The sequence below is a fragment of the Glandiceps talaboti genome, chromosome 4 (assembly GCF_964340395.1).
Source record: "Glandiceps talaboti chromosome 4, keGlaTala1.1, whole genome shotgun sequence".
NCBI lineage: Eukaryota > Metazoa > Hemichordata > Enteropneusta > Spengelidae > Glandiceps > Glandiceps talaboti.
The window spans coordinates 12,945,723-12,963,879 of record NC_135552.1 but is presented as its reverse complement, the minus strand read 5'-3'; the positions used below and the strand labels follow the sequence as shown (position 1 = coordinate 12,963,879).

The 18,157-nt window shown below is 34.6% G+C and overlaps 2 protein-coding genes across 2 annotated transcripts; both read left to right on the top strand.

Annotated features, from left to right (window-relative positions):
- The first annotated feature begins 288 nt into the window (after positions 1–288).
- On the top strand, positions 289–912 carry LOC144434184 (toll-like receptor 2 type-2). Its single transcript, XM_078122639.1, has one exon. It carries the CDS (start codon positions 289–291, stop codon positions 910–912), a length of 624 nt encoding a protein of 207 aa, XP_077978765.1.
- Positions 913–4,901: 3,989 nt separating this feature from the next.
- On the top strand, positions 4,902–5,666 carry LOC144434183 (toll-like receptor 2 type-2). Its single transcript, XM_078122638.1, has one exon. The coding sequence runs from the start codon at positions 4,902–4,904 to the stop codon at positions 5,664–5,666; it is 765 nt and encodes a 254-aa protein (XP_077978764.1).
- The last annotated feature ends 12,491 nt before the right edge of the window (positions 5,667–18,157 follow it).

Genomic DNA, 18,157 nt, shown 5'->3' with positions numbered 1-18,157 from the left:
AACTATTGTGTTGTCACACTGCTCTCTAGCCTTCGAATGAAGTTTAAGTTCAAACACACGTGCACCAAACATGGAATGTGTGGAATTTGGAACAATGCCCTCATGGGCTGAACTTGTAAATCAATTCATATGACTCAATAATCTGAGGTTTGTTGACTTTGACCAAACAAATACTATAATAGCAAATCTGGCGTCTACACATCCTATATCAAATGTGTAGATGCAAGTAATTTGAATGGAAAGAATGTGTTAACTTTGACCTTTGGATGGAAATGTAACCTATCATTTATGATTGCAGTACCTGTTACTTGTATTTTTGCCTTTTCAGCAATTTGTATTGGACTTTGTGTTCATTTTCGTTGGTATATACGCTATGGTTGTTTCCTCATCAAACTTAAGCGTGGTGGTTATCAACTTCAAGTTAATGATGAGGAACTGCCATTGAATATCAGATATGATGCATTTGTTTGTTACAATGAAAATGACAGAGATTGGATCATGCAGCAATTAGTTCCTCATTTGGAAAATATTGACCCACCCAATTTCAAACTCTGTTTGCATGAACGTGATTTTATGCCGGGTAGTGATATTTTTGACAACATTATTGAAAGTATAAAGACTAGTCACAAAACTATGTTGATTCTGTCACCTGGCTTTGCACAAAGTGAGTGGTGTTATTTTGAGATGAGAATAGCTCAAGATCATTTATTTCGACAGAAGAGAAATCTTCTCCTCCTTGTGTTGTTACATGAAATTCCTGATAATGACATGACGAGAATTTTACGAAAGATGTTACTGACCCAGAAATATATCAAATGGACAGAAAATGAAGTTGGTCAGAGACTTTTCTGGGAGAAACTGAAAGTTGAATTAAGATCTGACAACAGGGTTAATAGAGTTGCAAATATTTGAAATTTACAAAGCAAATATTACTTTTTATAACGTGGGACAAATTAAATTTTCATTTGAATTCAAGTATTAACAATGTTTTCTGTTGTGAAGAAATGATTATGATTTTAACATAATAATAACAACAAAATAATTATGATATAATGAAGGGCGATATGCAACAAAAATGTCAAATCATCTTCACTTCAAGAAATTGAATAGCAGTTGTAAATCTTAAGTTAATTTATAAATGATCGATTAATTGATTGATTACAAGTACTTACATTGTATTATATTATCGTTGAATATAAAGTGTTTTTGATGTAGCTATTTTCATTCTAGCAAAACTTATTTTTATTCGTGTTGTCCACTGTTTTTACTATAAATACATCATTTACATATATGTATAATCAAGGGAAAATATTCCGATATGAAATGTCGTGCTCAAGCCAAGGTCACGATGATGTATCGCACAATCAACAATGTCATCAAAGTATCAAGTCAGCTACTCCAACCAACAAGGTCAAAATCCAGGGGAGCAAACAGTCACAGCTACATGGTACCTCATTCTAGACTAGCGTGTCAACAGAAGTCTTTCTTTCCAGACACCATCAGGTAATGGAACATCTGTCTAACCATAGCACGGAGAGTATAGACTCGGACACATTCAAAAGGTTCAGTCAATAGCACTGCGTGAGTTAATGCAGAATACTTTGTTTCTTAGAACTGTATATATTTTAACTTCCCTCTGCTGCTACGCCGCCAGTACGACCTTACTCATTTCTGGGGACTATACTTGGTTTTGGATGACGATGTACAATGTAAGTACAAACAACTCGCCACAGCCAGTCGAAGGCAGTCTGACCAAAACCATCGAACGTTTGAAGCAGACGACCAGTTGACATTAACTTCTTGATTTTGAATTATATTTTTTTTTCAACTTAGACAAAAATAGTGTTGATTTTCGTGTAAATTCCAATTTCCTTAAACTTTAAGTGCATCTAAAAATAATTACTTGTGTGTGTATCAACAAACAACCTGCAAAGCCAACGTCAAGTGAACATTGAAATGTTACAGCATCACTATTTGAGAGTTTAACGGTCTGTGGTGGCCACATTAACATTTTTCTTTGACAGAAGTAATGATTGGGGAAAAAAATAAGAGATGAGATAAGAGGATGTTCTATGTTGTTTTCAGAATTGGACAAAGCTGAAGTACAAACATCTTTAAAAAGTACAAACCTCTTTAAAATGTTTAAATAAATTATCATTGGGTGGATGGTGTAATAAAATTAATAACACATGCACTCAGGTAATGTCACAATTTATTGCCGGCCCTCGGGCTGGCACCCTTTACCAAAATTTTGATGATGCCTTCGCCTTCGGCTTGGGCATCATCAATATTTTGGTAGAGTGGCCGCAACTCTAGGCCAGGCAGTAAATTGTGATGTTACCCTCGCCGGAATGTGTCACTTAATTAGTGGATGAAACAAAATTCAAACATGGTACTTTTAGAACTTGGTATGTCCCTACACTGATAATATGCATTTGATGAACTCGAGATGACCGTCGACGTCCTCATGAGTTGTAATTCTATGTATTATTTCTGTTATTATTTCTATGAATTATTCATGAGATGCAAATATATATCTCAGAGTTTAAAGTGTATTAGAATGAATGTAATCAGGCATTAAAAGCACATGACATGAAAAGTGAATCGTAGTTGTCTTGTCTGAAACGTGTGAAATGAACTGAACTACTGCTTTTGTGTTCATGAACCTGTGTGTGTGTAAGCAATCACTGTTTAGATTTCATGTTTCATTACAATTGATGTATCTATCTTTATAGCTGGCTGTAAAGAACTAGATACATTGCAAATCTAGTCAAGACAGTCGTATACAACTTTCATAGCATGACATGGCCTCACACTCCCCACTCACTTGCTCTTCTCAGTTTTCAGTCTCTCTGAAACATGCATACCAAGATAATGAAAATCAACGCAGCTTTGCTTTATATAGATTCCACAACTATTCGCTTTAGTTTTTGTACAGGGTGTAGAATTACACATCAAATTTGGCCTCTAGAGACATGCTATAAAAGGAAGGTCCATCTTTGTTGGGGACACAGGCTTATTTAAATCAGAACAGTTCACATCTCTAGGTTTTGCTGTTTTTGAGTTAGCAGGGAATATTAATGACCACAAATATGGTTGCACTTTGGTCAAATTTGTAAACAAGGCAAAGAAAAGTGAGGTGCATATGTCCTTTATAATTTGTCACCTTTGTGTTAGGTTTGATTGAAAATGGAATACTGCAGGTCCGAGAAATGATGTCTTACAGACAGACGGGGGTACAAATGCATGGAACTTATTGTAATGTTCCCCCATGCAGGGGACTAGTCAAAACAGTACACACAGTAACTGAATGGTAAGAAGTCCTTTTATTACCTTTGTGCTAGGTTTGATTGCAAATGGAATATTGCATGTCTGAGAAATGATGTCTTATGGACAGACAGGGGGTACACATGCATGGAACTGATTGTAACGTTCCCCTGTTCAGGGGACTAATCAAAAAAGTACAGACACACTAACTGAAGGGTAAGAAGTCCTTTTATTACATTTCTGAAAAAAATCTGCATGACATAGAACAGGAAAAAATGAATGAACAGCTGTAATCTGAAGACACATGGGTATGGTAGCAATAAATGATGACAACAATTTTTTAAAAAGTTAAAATCTTGGTAGCTGCAAGTTTTTGCTATTTTTCTTTTCACTATTGCTGATTGAAAAATACAAAAAAGCACGGTTTCTAGAAACAGTTCAATCGAATCATCTCGTTGCTAATCTTTAATAGTCTGGTGTACACTGACTTGATGTCCATATGTAAAGAGTCATGAAAAAGTATAGACATGTTTACTTTTGTTGTTATAAATTTGTTAAATGTTGGACCACTTGGTGATCATACATGTCTAAGCGAGTACAAAAAAACATAAAGAAGTACAAAACAATGAGAAGATGAAAAACATTCAAGTTACAACTACCAGGGCTTTAAGGGACACTATAAATACAGTCACATTCTGAAATGTTACATTTGATGTAAGAAAACACAGACATAAGTGACACAAGGACGAGAATCTTCCTTGACATACTGACAGCACAGTAAAGTAATTTGATCATCCTCAAATACATGAAATTGCATCATCACAGTTCTCCCTAATCAGTAATCTGCACACTACTGGTCGGTAATTACAATTCAAAACTTAAATATTCAAGATGCTAACTATAGACACCTTGCAGGTTGATGATTTACGCAACTTACTGGGCTGGAAGTGTTTTGCTAAAATGTGCCATTTTATGTTTTGAAAATTTGAGTGGAGGTTATATAAATTAGATCTGTCATATAATGTACTACTAAGGGTGGTGGCATTCAAGGCAATATCTTCTAAACTGATTTCTTTGCAATCTCTTAACATCAAAACCATTGATAAGGACTATTTCCACAGTTGGATACTGGAGATGAAAACTTTGACAGAATGAAAGATTATCCTAATTTTAGATATTCTATCCATCTCATAGGTGTCAATATCACATCACTTCAACACTTATTCTTCGATGCTTTTGGAGAGAACCAATATTGTGCAATTTTCGACAATTCTTCTGTCAATGTGTCAAATTTGAAAACTCTAACCATTAAGAACAAATGTTTTGAACTCATTCAAGAGAGACCAGTACCTTCTTTGGAGGCTTTAACACATCAGGAAGTCTACTTTGAAAACCCATCTGATATTTTTAAGTTCATCAAGTTATTCCCAAATGTAAAAGAACTGTCTCTGACTGATGTACAAGACCTGACTAATAAATTCATGGTGGACCTGCTGCCAAATTTCAAACATTTAACGGCACTCAGTCTTGTGAACACAAAAATCAGTGAAATCAACACACAAGCTCTGAAAAAGTAGCATAATTTGACAACTTTTACATTTAAGAATAATCATTTAGACTGCTCAAAATGCAAGATGAAAGATTTTGTGGAATGGATGAAAACTGACAGAAAAGTTAAAGTTCAACCATCTGATATAAAATGTGCAGATCCATACAACATGAATGGAAAGTCTATTTCAACTTTGACCTTTGGATGGAAATGTAATCTAGCATTTATGATTTCAGTACCTGTTAATTGTAGTTTTGCCTTTTCAGCAATTTGTATTGGACTTTGTGTTCATTTTCGTTGGTATATACGCTATGGTTGTTTCCTCATCAAACTAAAGCGAGGTGGTTATCAACTCCAAGTCAATGATGAGGAGCAGCCATTGAATATCAGATATGATGCATTTGTTTGTTACAATGAAAATGACAGAGATTGGGTCATGCAGCAATTACTTCCTCATTTGGAAAATATTGATCCACCTAATTTCAAACTCTGTCTTCATGAACGTGATTTCATGCCAGGTATTGATATCTTTGACAACATTCTTGAAAGTATAGAGACAAGTCACAAAACTATGTTGATACTGTCACCTGGCTTTGCACAAAGTGAGTGGTGTTATTTTGAGATGAGAATGGCTCAAGATCATTTATTTCGACAGAAGAGAAATCTTCTCCTCCTTGCGTTGTTACATGAAATTCCTGATAATGTCATGCCACGAATTTTACGAAAGATGTTGCTAACCCAGAAATATATTAAATGGACTGAAAATGAAGTTGGTCAGAGACTTTTCTGGGAGAAATTGAAAGTTGCATTGAGATCAGAGAACAGAGTTAACAGAGTTGCAAATATTTGAGATTTTAACAGTGCGTTTTCACACTTTCGAGCAGGGATGTGACCAATTAAGTTGTCAGCAGATTTCCATATATATTCTAGTGTTATCAATGTATATTATTATTAACTACACTTGATTCTGATTTTAATGTGATAGATCATACGTACAAATATAATGACGGAGAACAAACGTATTTCAGCAAAAATGTTAATTAAATTTGAAGTTTTCACGTTGAGAAATTGAAAGACAGTTGAAAATCTGAACTGCATGATGTTTAATATTACAAAGGCAAATTGAAGTATAAACAGTGTATTGTAAAGACATTTCTAAATCTTGTAAATGTATTTCATTTTAACAGAACCATATTGACAGATGTTCTTGGCTTTACCAGACTTCATGTTGTTCTCATGTACGTGTGCTGTTTTTTACAAGTTAGTCTTTATGCGTGTTATATGAGTTATATATCATATATTATCAGTGGTAAATATTCAGAGATGAAATCTTTATTCAGATAATTGCCATGGATGATGACTCAATATGAAATAATGAATCTAAAAATACTTGGGACCAATTTACATTTAGCTACATTATATTAAATTGTGGCTTTTTGCAACTTAAATTAAAAATATTTTTGAGATTGTTGAACGTTTCATATACTCCAGTGAACCAGAATATAGGTTGATCAAATAAGTGTTGTTACATGATCAAGGTCATGATTATGAAAACGTTATCCACAGAAACTCAGACACGTTTGGTGGTCTGAGATAGAACATAGTACTATGCACGTAATATTCGTCATTCTTGTTAGTATTGAATCATAGACGCTACACAAAAGGGGCCAATATAATGATCGAACATAGAACGTAGTATTCAACACTTCTATATTATTTCTGTATTATATTCTATTCAGCCATACTTTTATCTGTATCAAATAATGTATTCAAAGCACTTTATTGATGTATGAGGGGGCACTTGTCGTATGTCTGCCTTGTTTACTTTCAACATATTTCGGACTCAAATAAATATGTGATGTCTACATTATTATCTCTCTCCACACACAAAATCATTGCGTGTATAAACAAACCCATTGCATTTTGTTTGACCACATGAGCATATCAGTGAATTATAGTGGATCTGAAACTAGTCTTGATACTCAGTTTGCATTGTATGCAAAACTAATCAAGTCTCATGACTTACAAGTAGTGATCAATCTGATTAAAATCCGACGTAGATGTCGGCTAATCGTGCATTGCTATCTTACCATCGTTATTTAGCTTGAATTGACCTTCGTAGTACATGTTTACATTTTTTAGCCTGATCGTAGACATGTACTACGAAGGTCAATTCAAGCTAAATAACGATGGTAAGATAGCAATGCACGATTAGCGGACATCTACATCGGATTTTAATCAGATTGAAGTAGTGATATGATATCGAACATTAACTGAAAACCCACAACGCAAACGCGGGTATGATGGTTTCAACAATAAAATAATTTTTTCAAATATTTTAACATCCCATGGTTTCAGAGTATTGGAATTTGTGTGTATTTTTAGTCTTTTTTTCTTATATCTAAGTACAAGTGTTCCTTATATTTATGCTGTACGCACTTCTCACAATGTCACAATTCATCTCAGCAAATATTTCTGCTGAAGCAACAAAATATGCCTCTTGCTTGCGGGTACGTTCTGGACGGTGCCGTAAAGAGGTGTGTGGTTTACGACGTTGACTTCCCACTCAGCCATGACAAAGGGTCAGTAATCACTGCCAGAACTCTTACATTTATATAGGTTGATATAATACTGTATGTAGAATTATGTGCATTTTTTTCCCTCATACGTCATTTTATTCATAGAGCTTGACCCCAACTCCAATGGTACAAGTATATGTGCAAACATTCATTTGAAGAACTTACTTTTATCACCGTCTGCGTCTCTACAATACACATCTCAGACATTCCTTTTTGAATCAATCCACCTTTGGATCATTCTTGCAAACCAGAGCATATTGTTTTGCGCTGACGGTGCCGTAAAAAGGATGTGGTTTATGACGATGTCTTTGGATAAATATTTAACTTTTGAAATGCTCTTCATTCATACCATGACATGTCATATGTTTAGCTCAGAGGTCAACCCAACCTTTGTCATGTGGAAGGCATACCGTAAGACATATATTCAATAAGGTTTAGGGCATGTATCACCAGTAAAACCAATACTAGATTAGTTTATGCAAATATATACTCCGCACCAAATTAGCAAAAACGTGTTCTGTCCCTGCATACATGTAATTTTAAGGTCTTTAATATCGGCCCTAAGGGCTTTTTCAAAGTACAAAAATGTATATTATAGTCAAATTTTAAGGTCTTATTATTAAAGTTTTAGCAATTACATTGTGTTAAAAATATCTATATTCTTTAGATATATTATATATATTTAAATATGCATATTACCGACAATATACAATTCAACAATTGATTTTAAATAATTTTTAATTTGAGGTTACGGACAGTACAATATGCCTCCACCTACCTGGAAGAACAACGGGAAAAGAGTAATCAGAATTAATCGCTTAATTTTTTCATGATTACATAAATCGAGAGGAAAGGGGGACTTTATGATGTCACTTATGTAAACAGTGTTGCTGGTTTCACGCAATCATGTTCTCGTCTGCTGGTATGTGAGAAAAGTGTCAGGAAATTCAAATTTCAAAACTTTGAAGCAGTATATATTATTCTCCCTCGACTGCCTGGTGTGTACCCAAATTGATTTAAGTTCTGCCTAGCACGCATCGTCGCAAACCACAGCCTGTTTTACGGCAACGTTCTTAACGAGCCTCCCACAGGTTCGAAATGTAGTGGTAGAAATAATAACTCTGGTTTGCGAGAATGCCTAGCATGCTAGCATGTAACTACTTACGACCTGTCAAGCTGAGCAAACAATTCAAACTGAACAAACAAGTCGTATGTCTTACAGTCTAATACGGAACTAAAACAGGAATACTGCTTGGTTCCTTGATCTAAATCTTTATTTTCCCCTTATGCTGTCAGTTGTATTTTATTTCATAGAGATGATTACACCCAGAACAATAAAATAAAATATATTGGACAATAATATAGGAAGGAAATAAATAAAAAAGATAAATGGAATCAAACCGTTTTCCTACTTCAGACTTTACTCAGATTGGTAATTAAAAAGTTATAAAAGTTTGTCAAAGTCACAAGTGTCCGCCACACGAGGTTTATGTCAGTATTTATCAATTGCTTTATGCCTACTAAGTATACTCCTGTACAGTTTGTACAGTACATTGCGTCATTCAGTCTTTATGTCGCATTTATGTTCGATTAAACAAATGCAAGGAACATATAAACACGTATATGTATTGTTGTAGTATTTATAGATGGTTTATGGTTGCATAGATTGTGACTTCCTGAGAACTCGAGGGAATTACGTTTTCTTAAATTTGATATTCTGAAGTCTCGACTCCACTGTGATACCTAGTGAAACTAGAGTTTACCAAGACCTCAGTTATCACAGAGCATCTGGTTCTCTGGATCGGGACAGGTGAATGCAATGATCATAATTAATAAGCGTTCTAGAAAGTACACAATCACAAAGTTGACTGTATTTTTGTTAAATTAGCTGCCTATTTTGGCTTCTCTATAAAATCGGGATCTGAAAGTAACTTTGATAGTATCAATGAAACTTAATATTACGCGTATTTGCGATACATTCAATTTCCGACTCCGACTTACATGACTTACAAACGATTAAATTTAATTCCTGAATTCTTTCTATTGAAACTTCAGTTGCATATATATCATAAATTTTGTTTCTGCTTTATCTACATATTTGGTGTCATATATTTAGTCTCCGACTTCTACATTTGAGTATACTTTATTTGCATACATAGCTTCATACATTTTGCTTCCAACTGCTGCTTTGGGGTTCTTCTTTATTTGCAAATCTGTTACAAGAAGGGCTCCTCTATCTTTTCTGTTTTGGTATATCCATACACTTCATTAGTCCAGAGGCTATCAATGGCTTCGAATCACTTCTCACAGTAGCTCAAACAGGTTTTGAGATAATGAGATAAAATTTCAATTTCCAAATGAGGGTTGAAATGTGGTGTATTTGTCAGCTCAGGATTCCACTTATACATTGTTTACACTATTCTAACAATTGGATATTTACTTATTTAAATGAGCAACTTTTGGTTTATCATTTCTTTAATGAACTAGACGGGGTGAATGAAGAGAGATCTTGAGATTTGAAGCCACACATAGCCTCTAGACTAGTTATATGTGTCCATAGATCATACATATTCACATACACATATACATATCGTGTAACGTTCACCGTTTGAAGCTAATGAATATTTAATTTAAGATTTACATACATTACCATACATCACACCAACCGACAAGAACAAACAGGAAGTGTGTGATCAAACGATGCATGATTAAAAGATTATTACAACACTTACGTTAATAAATCTGCAATCACCATATATACATATATAGCGTCAGGTTGGTGTCATGTTCTCCTAGTTGCTGACTAGACACTGTGAGTACCTGATCTGAGATAGTTCTTCTTACATTGAAAAAAAAACATTTTGACAAGATGTTTATGACATACTATACAGTTCTCCAGCTGGGAATCTTACTCCTGATTGCTGATATTCATGTGGTCATCTCAGATGTACCATGCAAGGTGTACAACCAGTCTTACGTGGACTGCAGTCAGAGAAAATTGGATAGAATCCCTGGGAATTTACCATCCTTTGCAACAGATCTTGACATTGCTATGAACAAAATCACCTCTGTATCACCAGGCAGTTTGACAAGTCTTACAAAATTACATCGACTTAATCTTTACCTGAACGAGATACAAACTCTACAGTCTGACTCTCTGCGAGGTCTTCATCAACTTAAAGTACTGAATCTCACCCATAATAGTATTTCCTTAATTCAGGACTACACTTTCAAGGATGTCACTCAACTAGAAATACTGGACATGCGCATAAACAATCTCACGAGCATTACGGATCACTTGTTCACTCCCCTGAAGAAATTACTGATATTGGATCTAAGTCTCAATAAAATTGTGATGCTGTCATCCTCATCCCTCCAAGGACTTGAGAACTTGCAAGATTTACGTCTTAACGCGAACAGGATAGCTGAAGTAGCAGACGACACATTTGAAGATCTGAACAAACTACAAAAATTAAATATGGATGTCAGTAAACTGGTATGTTTTCCAAGTCAACCCCTGAAACCTTTGAGAAATATTGAAATGATCTCTTTAAAGCAAGCATACTTTAACAGTTATTGTGGCAAAATTGAATTGAGTGATTTTCCGAAACTCAAAATACTTTCTCTTGCTGGAAATAGAATAAGTGATTCATATGACTTTGTAAAGAATATTATGTTTAGGGACTTCCCACTGCAAGAGCTGAGTTTATCAGTAAACGAATTGAAATGCCCAATTAATGGTACATTTGGTGGTGTCAGAGCTGTAACATTAGACCTGATTGGTAATTACATCAACAGTGAATGTATGGAAAAGTTAATGTATGATCTTGAACATTCTGGTGTCAAAACTCTGAGACTGGGACAAGTAATACCGGAATTGAAGATAACACCTACCATTTTTAAAGGTTTGAGAACATCACAGGTAGAAGAAATGTTGATAGAAAATATCTCCGTTGAAGAAACAGACTTGTCTGCTGGGGTTTTCCAATGGATGCCATACTTGAAAACTTTGAAATTAAGAGGAAATTATGAATTCAAACTTCCAATGGGAATGCTAAATGGCTTACAAACTTTAGAAACCTTGATGTTATACGGAAACCAGTTTGATGATGTATCACATGGAGTGTTCAGTGATTTGACATCTCTGACAACATTGCGAATACGCCTGAATACATTCAAGCAATCATATCGAATGGAAAAACTGTTGAACAACTTACAAAATCTCACCACTTTACAATACTTGTCCCTTTATCACAATGGGTTAATAGGTAAGGTTCCATCTAATGCTTTTATAAACATGACCTCTCTAATAGAGATGGATATGTCTCAAAACAGGATAACTTCGATTCATTCTGAGGCTTTCTTTTCACTGAGAAAACTGAAAATATTAAATTTGTCACACAATGATCTTATAAAACTTGATTATGAAATATTCTCTGAATTAATTTCTTTGGAAGTGCTGAATATCAAAAACTTTGATAATATTTATGTAATGGGTCCTCTAGGAGTTAACTTGAAAAGACTTCAAAATCTGACGACATTAATAATGACTGCCAATGTTGTGGGACGAGCTTTTAATGTTCCATCACTTCAACACTTGTCTATTGACAGTCTATTGAGAGACACTTGTATAGATTTTGAAATAGTTTTTCCTAACATCTCAAGATTACAAACTCTAAGTATTGAGAACAAATGTCTTTTCCCAATTCAAGGCAAGCCACTCCTCCCTTCTTTAGTATCAGTAACTCTTAAGGATGTCTATTTTACAAATCCATCTGATCTTTTTGACTTCTTGAAATTATTCCCAAATGCAAAAGAGCTGTCTTTCACGGCTGTACAAGATCTGGCGGTTAAATTCATGGATGACCTGCTGCCAACATTTTCACATTTAGAAAATCTGACTATTGTGGACACCGATATAACTGGAGTAAATACAAACGTTATCAAATCATTACGCAATTTGACGACTTTAATCGTTGAGAACAATAATTTTGATTGCTCAGAGTGTAAAATGAAGGACTTTGTAGGATGGATGAAAACGGACAGAAAGGTTAAAGTTCAACCATCCTATATCAAATGTGTAGATGCAAGTAATTTGAATGGAAAGAATGTGTTAACTTTGACCTTTGGATGGAAATGTAACCTATCATTTATGATTGCAGTACCTGTTACTTGTATTTTTGCCTTTTCAGCAATTTGTATTGGACTTTGTGTTCATTTTCGTTGGTATATACGCTATGGTTGTTTCCTCATCAAACTTAAGCGTGGTGGTTATCAACTTCAAGTTAATGATGAGGAACTGCCATTGAATATCAGATATGATGCATTTGTTTGTTACAATGAAAATGACAGAGATTGGATCATGCAGCAATTAGTTCCTCATTTGGAAAATATTGACCCACCCAATTTCAATCTCTGTTTACATGAACGTAATTTTATGCCAGGGATTGATATTTTTGACAACATTCTTGAAAGTATAGAGACTAGTCACAAAACTATGTTGATTCTGTCACCTGGCTTTGCACAAAGTGAGTGGTGTTATTTTGAGATGAGAAAGGCTCAAGATCATTTATTTCGACAGAAGAGAAATCTTCTCCTCCTTGTGTTGTTACGTGAAATTCCTGATAATGACATGACGAGAATTTTACGAAAGATGTTACTAACCCAGAAATATATCAAATGGACTGAAAATCGGGTCGGTCAGAGACTTTTCTGGGAGAAACTGAAAGTTGCATTAAGATCTGACAACAGGGTTAATAGAGTGGCAAATATTTGAAATTTACAAAGCAAATATTACTTTTTATAACGTGGGGCAAATTAAGTTGTCAGCAAAATTTTCATTTGAATTCAAGTATTAACAATGTTTTCTGTTGTGAAGAAATGATTATGATTTTAACATAATAATAATAATAACAAAATAATGACATAATGAAGAACGATATGCAACAAAAATGTCAAATCATTTTCACTTCAAGAAATTGAATAGCAGTTGTAAATCTTAAGTTAATTTATAAATGATCGATTAATTGATTGATTGATTGATTGATTGATTGATTACAAGTACTTACATTGTATTATATTATCGTTCAATATAAAGTGTTTTTGATTTAGCTATTTTCATTCTAGCAAAACTTATTTTTATTCGTGTTGTCCACTGTTTTTAATTTAAATACATCATTTACATATGTGTATAATCAAGGGAAAATATTCCGATACGAAATGTCGTGCTCAAGCCAAGGTCACGATGATGTATCGCACAGTCAACAATGTCATCGAAGTATCAAGTCAGCTACTCCAACCAACAAGGTCAAAATTAAAAGTTAAAACTTTACTTTTTAAAACTGCTTTTTAAGTGATATTTGTATTGTATGAATTGCTTAAAGCGTCTTTGATCACATTTTTCTTTTTGTGGATACTGACGCTTTATAAATAAATTATTATTATAAAATCCAGGGGAGCAAACAGTCACAGCTACATGGTACCTCATTCTAGACTAGCGTGTCAACAGAAGTCTTTCTTTCCAGACACCATCAGGTAATGGAACATCTGCCTAACCATAGCACGGAGAGTATAGACTCGGACACATTCAAAAGGTTCAGTCAATAACACTGCGCGAGTTAACGCAGAATCCTTTGTTTTTTTAGAACTGTATATATTTTAACTTCCCTCTGCTGCTACGCCGCCAGTACCACTTTACTCATTTCTGGGGACTATACTTGGTTTTGGATGACGATGTACAATGTAAGTACAAACAACTCGTCACCGCCAGTCGAAGGCAGTCTGACCAAAACCATCAAACGTTTGAAGCAGACGATCAGTTGACATTAACTTCTTTATTTTTAATTATGTTTTTTTCAACTTAGACAAAAATAGTGTTGATGTTCGAGTAAATTCCAATTTCCTTAAACTTTAAGTGCATCTAGAAATAATTACTTGTGTGTGTATCAACAAACAACCTGCAAAGCCAACGTCAAGTGAACATTGAAATGCTACAGCATCACTATTTGAGAGTTTAACGATCTGTGGTGGCCACATTAACATTTTTCTTTGACAGAAGTAATGATTGGGGGAAAAAAAGAGATGAGATAAGAGGATGTTCTATGTTGTTTTCAGAATTGGACAAAGCTGAAGTACAAACATCTTTAAAAAGTACAAACCTCTTTAAAATGTTTAAATAAATTATCATTGGGTGGATGGTGTAATAAAATTAATAACACATGCACTCAGGTAATGTCACAATTTATTGCCGGCCCTCGGGCTGGCACCCTTTACCAAAATTCTGATGATGCCTTCGCCTTCGGCTTGGGCATCATCAATATTTTGGTAGAGTGGCCGCAACTCTAGGCCAGGCAGTAAATTGTGATGTTACCCTCGCCGGAATGTGTCACTTAATTAGTGGATGAAACAAAATTAAAACATGGTACTTTTAGAACTTGGTATGTCCCTACACTGATAATATGCATTTGATGAACTTGAGATGACCGTCGACGTCCTCATGAGTTGTAAATTCTATGTATTATTTCTGTTATTATTTCTATGAATTATTCATGAGATGCAAATATATATATCTCAGAGTTTAAAGTGTATTAGAATGAATGTAATCAGGCATTAAAAGCACATGACATGAAAAGTGAATTGTAGTTGTCTTGTTTGAAAAACGTCTGAAACGTGTGAAATGAACTGAACTACTGCTTTTGTGTTCATGAACCTGTGTGTGTAAGCAATCACTGTTTAGATTTCATGTTTCATTACAATTGATGTATCTATCTTTATAGCTGGCTGTAAAGAACTAGATGCATTGCAAATCTAGTCAAGACAGTCGTATACAACTTTCATAGCATGACATGGCCTCACACTCCCCACTCACTTGCTCTTCTCAGTTTTCAGTCTCTCTGAAACATACATACCAAGATAATGAAAATCAATGCAGCTTTGCTCTATATAGATTCCACAACTATTCGCTTTAGTTTTTGTACAGGGTGTAGAATTACACATCAAATTTGGCCGCTAGAGACATGCTATAAAAGGAAGGTCCATCTTTGTTGGGGACACAGGCTTATTTAAATCAGAACAGTTCACATCTATAGGTTTTGCTGTTTTTTAGTTAGCAGGGAATATTAATGACCACAAATATGGTTGCACTTTGGTCAAATTTGTAAACAAGGCAAAGAAAAGTGAGGTGCATATGTCCTTTATAATTTGTCACCTTTGTGTTAGGTTTGATTGAAAATGGAATACTGCAGGTCTGAGAAATGATGTCTTACAGACAGACGGGGGTACAAATGCATGGAACTTATTGTAATGTTCCCCCATGCAGGGGACTAGTCAAAATAGTACACACAGTAACTGAATGGTAAGAAGTCCTTTTATTACCTTTCTGCAAGGTTTGATTGCAAATGGAATATTGCATGTCTGAGGAATGATGTCTTATGGACAGACAGGGGGTACACATGCATGGAACTGACTGTAATGTTCCCCTATTCAGGGGACTAATAAAAAAGTACTGACACACTAACTGAAGGGTAAGAAGTCCTTTTATTACATTTCTGAAAAAAATCTGCATGACATAGAACAGGAAAAAAATGAATTAACAGCTGTAATCTGAAGACACATGGGTATGGTAGCAATAAATGATGACAACAATTTTTTAAAAAGTTAAAATCTTGGTAGCTGCAAGTTTTTGCTATTTTTCTTTTCACTATTGCTGATTGAAAAATACAAAAAAGAACGGTTTCTAGAAACAGTTCAATCGAATCATCGCGTTGCTAATCTTTAATAGTCTGGTGTACACTGACTTGATGTCCATATGTAAAGAGTCATGAATAAGTATAGACATGTTTACTTTTGTTGTTATAAATTTGTTAAATGTTGGACCACTTGGTGATCATACATGTCTAAGCGAGTACATTAAAACATAAAGAAGTACAAAACAATGAGATGATGAAAAACATTATTCAAGTTACAACTACCAGGTCTTTAAGGGACATTATAAATACAGTCACATTCTGAAATGCTACATTTGATGTAAGAAAACACAGACATAAGTGACGCAAGGACGAGAATCTTCCTTGACATACTGACAGCACAGTAAAGTAATTTGATCATCCTCAAATACATAACATTGCATCATCACAGTTCTCCCTAATCAGTAATCTGCACACTACTGGTCGGTAATTACAATTCATAACTTAAATATTCAAGATGCTAACTATAGACACCTTGCAGGTTGATGATTTACGCAACTTACTGGGCTGGAAGTGTTTTGCTAAAATGTGACATTTTATGTTTTGAAAATTTGAGTGGAGGTTATATAAATTAGATCTGTCATATAATGTACTACTAAGGGTGGTGGCATTCAAGGCAATATCTTCTAAACTGATTTCTTTGGAATCTCTTAACATCAAAACCATTGATAAGGACTCAATTTTATTTCCACAGTTGGATACTGGAGATGAAAACTTTGACAGAATGAAAGATTATCCTAATTTTAGATATTCTATCCATCTCATAGGTGTCAATATCACATCACTTCAACACTTATTCTTCGATGCTTTTGGAGAGAACCAATATTGTGCAATTTTCGACAATTCTTCTGTCAATGCGTCAAATTTGAAAACTGTAACCATTAAGAACAAATGTTTTGAACTCATTCAAGAGAGACCAGTGCCTTCTTTGGAGGCTTTAACACTTCAGGAAGTCTACTTTGAAAACCCATCTGATATTTTTAAGTTCATCAAGTTATTCCCAAATGTAAAAGAACTGTCTCTGACTGATGCACAAGACCTGACTAATAAATTCATGGTGGACCTGCTGCCAAATTTCAAACATTTAACGGCACTCAGTCTTGTGAACACAAAAATCAGTGAAATCAACACACAAGCTCTGAAAAAGTTGCATAATTTGACAACTTTTACATTTAAGAATAATCATTTAGACTGCTCAAAATGCAAGATGAAAGATTTTGTGGAATGGATGAAAACTGACAGAAAAGTTAAAGTTCAACCACCTGATATAAAATGTGCAGATCCATACAACATGAATGGAAAGTCTATTTCAACTTTGACCTTTGGATGGAAATGTAATCTAGCATTTATGATTTCAGTACCTGTTACTTGTATTTTTGCCTTTTCAGCAATTTGTATTGGACTTTGTGTTCATTTTCGTTGGTATATACGCTATGGTTGTTTCCTCATCAAACTAAAGCGAGGTGGTTATCAACTCCAGGTCAATGATGAGGAACAGCCATTGAATATCAGATATGATGCATTTGTTTGTTACAATGAAAATGACAGAGATTGGATCATGCAGCAATTAGTTCCTCATTTGGAAAATATTGATCCACCTAATTTCAAACTCTGTCTTTATGAACGTGATTTCATGCCAGGTATTGATATTTTTGACAACATTCTTGAAAGTATAGAGACTAGTCACAAAACTATGTTGATACTGTCACCTGGCTTTGCAGAAAGTGAGTGGTGTTATTTTGAGATGAGTATGGCTCAAGATCATTTATTTCGACAGAAGAGAAATCTCCTCCTCCTTGCGTCGTTACATGAAATTCCTGATAATGTCATGCCACGAGTTTTACGAAAGATGTTGCTAACCCAGAAATATATTAAATGGACTGAAAATGAAGTTGGTCAGAGACTTTTCTGGGAGAAACTGAAACTTGCATTGAGATCAGAGAACAGAGTTAACAGAGTTGCAAATATTTGAGATTTTAAAAGTGCGTTTTCACACTTTCAAGCAGGGATGTGACCAA